The sequence below is a fragment of the Tinamus guttatus genome, unplaced genomic scaffold, assembly GCF_059628265.1.
Source record: "Tinamus guttatus ecotype Peru unplaced genomic scaffold, ASM5962826v1 Tinamus_guttatus_pri_ptg000215l, whole genome shotgun sequence".
NCBI classification, from domain to species: domain Eukaryota; kingdom Metazoa; phylum Chordata; class Aves; order Tinamiformes; family Tinamidae; genus Tinamus; species Tinamus guttatus.
In genome coordinates this window covers 322192-328327 of record NW_028288749.1, presented here as the reverse complement: position 1 = coordinate 328327, position 6136 = coordinate 322192, and the positions used below count along the sequence as shown (strand labels likewise).

General features: G+C 45.1%; 1 protein-coding gene across 1 annotated transcript; it reads left to right on the top strand.

Annotated features, from left to right (window-relative positions):
- Nucleotides 1–607: 607 nt before the first annotated feature.
- On the top strand, nt 608–5885 carry PTGS2 (prostaglandin-endoperoxide synthase 2). The gene is made up of 10 exons (XM_088524834.1): nt 608–712; nt 1083–1199; nt 1307–1450; nt 1884–2027; nt 2370–2551; nt 3313–3396; nt 3614–3860; nt 4764–5050; nt 5185–5332; nt 5477–5885. Exons 1-10 carry the CDS (start codon nt 658–660, stop codon nt 5881–5883), a joined length of 1815 nt encoding a protein of 604 aa, XP_088380960.1. The 5' UTR covers nt 608–657; the 3' UTR covers nt 5884–5885.
- The last annotated feature ends 251 nt before the right edge of the window (nt 5886–6136 follow it).

Sequence of the window (6136 nt, the reverse complement as noted above, 5' to 3'; positions counted from 1 at the left end):
TTCACACGCAATAATGAATAAAAATAGTAGTAAACTGCGCATAATTAGATTGCAGATTACAGATCTATGACAAAAAAAAAAAAAAAAAAAAAAAAGATAAAGCATCCTCAGATGGCCAGAATCTGTACAGTATTAAAAGGAAATGAGCGGATTTGTTTACAAAGGTTTGTTTACACTCAGCAGGGGGGAATATTTTAAAGAAAGAGTGCTGGAAAAAAACAGTGACGGGTCGTTTCAAAATGAGACTTTATTTAATTAGAATCACCACAGAACGGGACCATGCAGACACAATACGTGGTATTTTTGGTATTCGTGCCTTCCCTCCGTGCGTCGCGCTGCCTCGCACGCGACGAGCGGCGCATCCCGCGGACAGCGGCGCCGAACGGCACCGTCTGAGCGCTCCCACCGGCGCTCGCCAAGGCGCCCGCGCGCAGGCGGGCGCGGGGCGGCTCCGGGGGCGGCCGCGAGCCGGGGCGCCCCTCGGCGGCGGGGCGGAGCGGCCGCGCCAGCGGAATCCCCGCGCCGGCGGCGGCTTCCGGAGGCTGAGTCACGGCGCGCGGCATAAATAGGCGGGCTGCGCCTACCTGCGGCATCACTGGGGCCTCGGCGAGAGCGAGGAGCCAGCCCGGAGCAAGAGACACCGCGTCCCGCCGCGATATGGACGTGCCCCGCGCCCTGCTGCTGCTCGCGCTCCTGGCTGCCGGCCGAGCAGGTGAGCAACGGCCGCGCAACGGCCCCAACGGCTCCAACGGCCGCCGGTGGGCGCCCCCCGCAGGGGCGGGACGGGGTGCAGCGTCTCCGCCGGGGCTGGCGCTGCCACGGGGCTCACACAGCGGCGCGGTTAGGGATGGAGCGCGCTGCTTTGGGTGTTTTTCTGTTTGTTTTGTACTCCTGAAACTGAATGGTTGTTTTTTACCCTCTCCTTCTATCTTCACTCTTTCCTTTGTCACCTGCAGAATATGTGTTAGTCTAGTAGCACCGGAGGCGCAGGGCCAGGTCCCTTCTTTCTAGACCCCCCAAACTTAGCAGAGTAATATGAAAACTGTGATCACTGTTTAATTGCGCATTTTCTTTCCCCACAGCCAACCCTTGCTGCTCGAACCCCTGCCAGAACAGAGGGGTGTGCATGACGACGGGGTTCGACCGCTACGAGTGCGACTGCACGAGGACGGGATTTTACGGGGAAAACTGCACAACACGTAAGTAGCCCACACGTGCTCCCTGGAAGCACCTCGCAAGCCTAGAACCTAAACGCGACGTTTGCTTTACTGTTGTGGCTAACTTGACCCCATCTTCCCGTCCCCAGCGGAGCTCCTCACGTGGCTGAAGCTGACACTGAAGCCTACACCAAACACCGTCCACTACATCCTCACGCACTTCAAGGGGCTCTGGAATATCATCAACAACATCCCCTTCCTACGAGACACCATCATGCGATACGTGCTAACATGTAAGTACGGGGTCTCGTTCCAGCACCTGGCACTGGCAGCAGTTCCTCACAGGACTGAAGCCTAATACTTAGCTTAAATGTAAAGCAGCAAGTTTACACGCACGCCAAAAACGTGAGGCTTGCTTGAACTGTCCCTAGCGCCACAAGCCTGCAGGAAACTTGCTGCAACTGGGAACGCCTTTGGCTCTCTTGATCCAGGATTTTATTAACATTAATATCAGAAATCTATCGAAGTCATAGTTGGATGCCTGACAATTCTGGTCCTCTGTGTTATCCAGTAATTTGATTTCAGTAATTGATAAGCAATTAGTGTCAGTAATTGCTGTGAAATGTTAAGATTTCTAAATCTGCTAAAAGAAGTCTTTTAAAAAAGACTTTTTTCACTTCAAGATGAAAATGCATAGTTGTAAAATAAACATTTTTTCTCTTCCAGCAAGATCACATTTGATTGATAGCCCCCCAACTTACAATAGTGACTATAACTACAAAAGCTGGGAAGCATATTCCAATCTCTCCTATTACACAAGGAGCCTGCCACCAGTGGGACTTGACTGCCCAACACCAATGGGTGTTAAAGGTAAGGAGAACAACAGATGTCTAGTGCTTATTGCTAGGACTCTCTTTGCCTTGAAAGTCTTCTAAGAGGCCTGAACACTGCTCTTCTCACCAAAATCAAGCACACTGTAGAACAGTTATCTGCTGGACCTCTGGTGTGACAATCTAAAAGATAATTGCTCCAAGTTTTATTATTGAGCTACATCATAAAACCAGATCAATTTGGAGACTTAAAATAAAATCAAGACAGTGAGCATAGAAAAGTATGCGACTATAACCTATGAAAAAGTTACTTTTTTCAAATGATGTAACTGAGTACAGCAACAGCCAAATAACTTGGTGCATTCTCTCTCTCTTTTTGTAGGGAAGAAAGAGCTCCCAGATTCAAAGCTGATTGTGGAGAAATTTTTGCTGCGGAGGAAGTTTATTCCTGACCCCCAAGGCACAAACGTGATGTTCACATTCTTCGCTCAGCACTTCACTCATCAGTTCTTTAAGACAGATCACACGAAAGGACCTGGCTTCACGAAAGCTCTTGGCCATGGGGTAAGATCACAGCACTAACTTGAGCAGAGCACTTAGCAGCCACCAGACTAAAATAGCATCTTACAGGTAGTCAGGATGCACAAGCACCAGCTCGTGCACTGTGCAACATCAGGCAAAATTCCAGCATCTCAACAGCATCCCTTACTGGGCAGAGCTACACATGCAAAGCACAAATCATTCTGCTTAAACTCTCCATAAACAGACTGTACAGATTTTTTTTTCCAAAGCTTGCTTTAACATAAAGCATGTGGCATTTGATTAATATCCAGACCTACTTGATTGGACTCCTGTCCATTGCAAAAGCTGTATGTAGCGCTATAAAATATCCTGTCATACATTGCTAATTGAAGAGACCTAACTCAAAAACTGCAGTAGCAGCAAACACTAATTTAAGAGATTATCTCCAAAGCAGACAATCTTTGAACAAAGACTTTCTTCAATGCAGATGTAGTGTGTGTATATATACTGCATATGTCTGTCTGCATTAGACAGATGTCTACACAATAAAAGCCGCTGACTTTTTTTTTTTTTTTTTAAGAAATTCTTTAAAATCAACTGGCAACTCAAAAACTCACCAGCATGGAGAGTTTGCTCCAGTTTCTAAGAAACAATTTGGCTTCATCAATGCATGATTCTTATTAATTATATTAAATGATAGACACCTTATATTGGACACCTAAGGCTTCCAGCCTGGCAGACTTATCTTAAAATAATCAAATAACGTAGCTTGTCTTCATTTTCCAAATACTTTTGTTTTATAGGTTGACCTGAACCATATTTACGGAGAGACTCTAGAGAGACAACTTAAATTGAGACTTCTTAAGGATGGAAAACTAAAATACCAGGTATGTAGGGGTGTTTGATTTTTTTGCGGGGGGAGAAGGGAAACTTTAAAATTCCTCCCTTCCTATTGGATGACAATATTACATTGTGCTCACAATATAATTAATCTTTCAATATAATCCAGAAGTTAGGCAAAGTACTGACAGACTTAATACGATTTAACTCGTGCATCACAGCTAATGACTCCTTGTTCTCCTCTCTGCTTGCCTCCCACCTCAGATGATTGATGGGGAAATGTACCCACCCACAGTGAAGGACACGCAGGCAGAAATGCTGTACCCTCCTCATGTTCCTGAGCACTTGCAGTTCTCCGTCGGGCAGGAGGTGTTTGGTTTGGTGCCAGGTTTAATGATGTATGCTACAATATGGCTCAGAGAACACAATCGAGTCTGCGATATCCTGAAACGGGAGCATCCCGAGTGGGATGACGAGCGCCTCTTCCAGACTACCAGGCTCATATTGATAGGTGAGTGTCTCTCCCAGCATGTAAACTTGTGTGTCCTCTCACGTGTGACACTGCCACCCAGGGGCAGCCCCAATAGACCTAGTAAGAGAAGAAACATCCTTAAATCCATGTCTGAGGGCAAACGTCTGAGGTTTTCATAACCTGTGCCTGGACTGTGATTAAGATAGTTTGCTCCTGCTACATACAAAACTGAAGAAAATCAAGTTAACTGACAGTAATTCCCTTATCTAAAGGAAACAGGACTGAAAACAAGGAAACACCAGGAAGCTAAGGCTTAGTTTTCAGGCAGAAAGCATGTGAGGCCATATAACCTCAGTTGCTCCCAAGTTGTCAGGTCTTGTTCTTTCTGGGGTTGGGTCAGTTCAGGTAGAGTTTAAGAGAAAGACTGTGATTAAATCTTGGCGTCCAGGAAGTTATGTAAAAGAACTCTTCACACTGCTTTTGTACAACTGTGTCCAGGGGTATTTCATATAATGTTGATGCACATTAATTTAGGAAAGAGCTTTGTCCAAACTGTGCCTGAAACAGTAAATCAGGGAAAGGCAATTGTGTTAAGCTGTTGAGAAGCTGAAGTCTGCTTTAGATACAAACGCTTTCCATCTATAGCCTACCGGCACCTTAGATTCTCCTGTGCAACTGAAGATGGTGCAGATACACTTCCACATAAGTTAAAATACACATCGGTATCTCTGGAGGAAAAGCTACAGCAAGCATACTCCCCTACCACAGACCAATCCTTTCTGTGACTCACTTTCTCTAAGAGATAACAAATATCCCTGAATATTCAGTAAATCTTCTTTTAGAACAGCATAGAAATGGTATTTCCCCTCAGAGCAGAGTAACCACCTGGAACTTCTCTGGGAAATAGTACTAATATTCTCTTCCACTTCACGTAATCAACAGGAGAAACCATCAAGATTGTTATTGAAGACTATGTACAACACCTGAGTGGCTACCACTTTAAACTGAAGTTTGATCCCGAGCTGTTGTTCAACCAGCGCTTTCAGTACCAGAACCGCATTGCAGCTGAATTCAACACTCTGTACCACTGGCACCCACTTCTGCCAGACACCTTCCAGATACACGACCAGGAATACACTTTCCAGCAGTTCCTCTACAACAACTCCATAATGCTGGAACATGGCCTTTCCCATATGGTGAAGTCTTTCTCTAAGCAGAGTGCTGGCCGGGTAAGTTTAAGTTATTCATGTCTCAGCAGAAATGTAAAATAAAGCTATCCAAAGCTAATAGGACTATGTAAACACACAAATTCCTCAAGACTTCTATCTGGAGGTCTTACCTTCCTTTTGCCTTTTTTAAATAGGTTGCTGGGGGAAAAAATGTTCCTGCTGCAGTACAGAAGGTAGCAAAAGCTTCAATAGACCAAAGCAGACAAATGAGATACCAGTCCTTGAACGAGTACAGAAAGCGCTTCATGTTGAAACCATTTAAATCATTTGAAGAACTTACAGGTAATAATTCTTAGCCTTGCTACCAAACAGATGCCCTTGCCTTAAAAAGGGTGCACAAAAGCCTGCAGCATGACTTGTGAACTGCTACAAGACAGTGCTGTGAGGAAAATAAGCTTACTTTCTATTTTTACTCACCAATTACAGGAGAAAAAGAAATGGCAGCAGAACTGGAGGAGCTTTATGGAGATATTGACGCTATGGAGCTGTATCCAGGCCTCCTGGTAGAGAAGCCTCGACCAGGCGCCATCTTTGGCGAAACGATGGTGGAAATCGGAGCGCCGTTCTCCCTGAAGGGACTGATGGGCAATGCTATCTGCTCCCCCGAGTACTGGAAACCCAGCACTTTTGGGGGAAAAGTGGGCTTTGAAATAATCAATACAGCCTCCCTGCAGAAGCTCATCTGCCACAACGTGAAAGGCTGCCCCTTCACAGCGTTCCACGTCCTAAACCCCGACCCCACAGAGGCGACCATTAACGTCAGCACTTCAAACACGGCCATGGAAGATATCAACCCCACACTACTACTGAAAGAGCGATCGGCTGAGTTATAAAATATCCACCTATTTATTTATTTAATTATATAACTTATTGTATTTATGTCTTAACTATTATTACTATTTTTTAAAAGAACTCATGTGTCTTCACTTTGGAGTTTGCCCTAGATTTCTTACTCAGGTAAGGCTTCCATTTACAAAAGGGATTTTTGTATGTCTGAGCTCAACAGTACCAAATCCCTTGTTAAAATTCTTCTGTAACAGAACTATGTATGCCAAAGTGGACAGAAGTTCCTTTTTATATACATAT

Bases quoted from the DNA above. Each gene is read 5' to 3' on its own strand.
- PTGS2 (XM_088524834.1), top strand. From the start codon at position 658: ATGGACGTGCCCCGCGCCCTGCTGCTGCTCGCGCTCCTGGCTGCCGGC. The intron at 3,397-3,613 runs GTATGTAGGGGT...CTCCCACCTCAG, and splicing joins ATGGAAAACTAAAATACCAG to ATGATTGATGGGGAAATGTA. The intron at 5,051-5,184 runs GTAAGTTTAAGT...TTTTTTAAATAG, and splicing joins CTAAGCAGAGTGCTGGCCGG to GTTGCTGGGGGAAAAAATGT.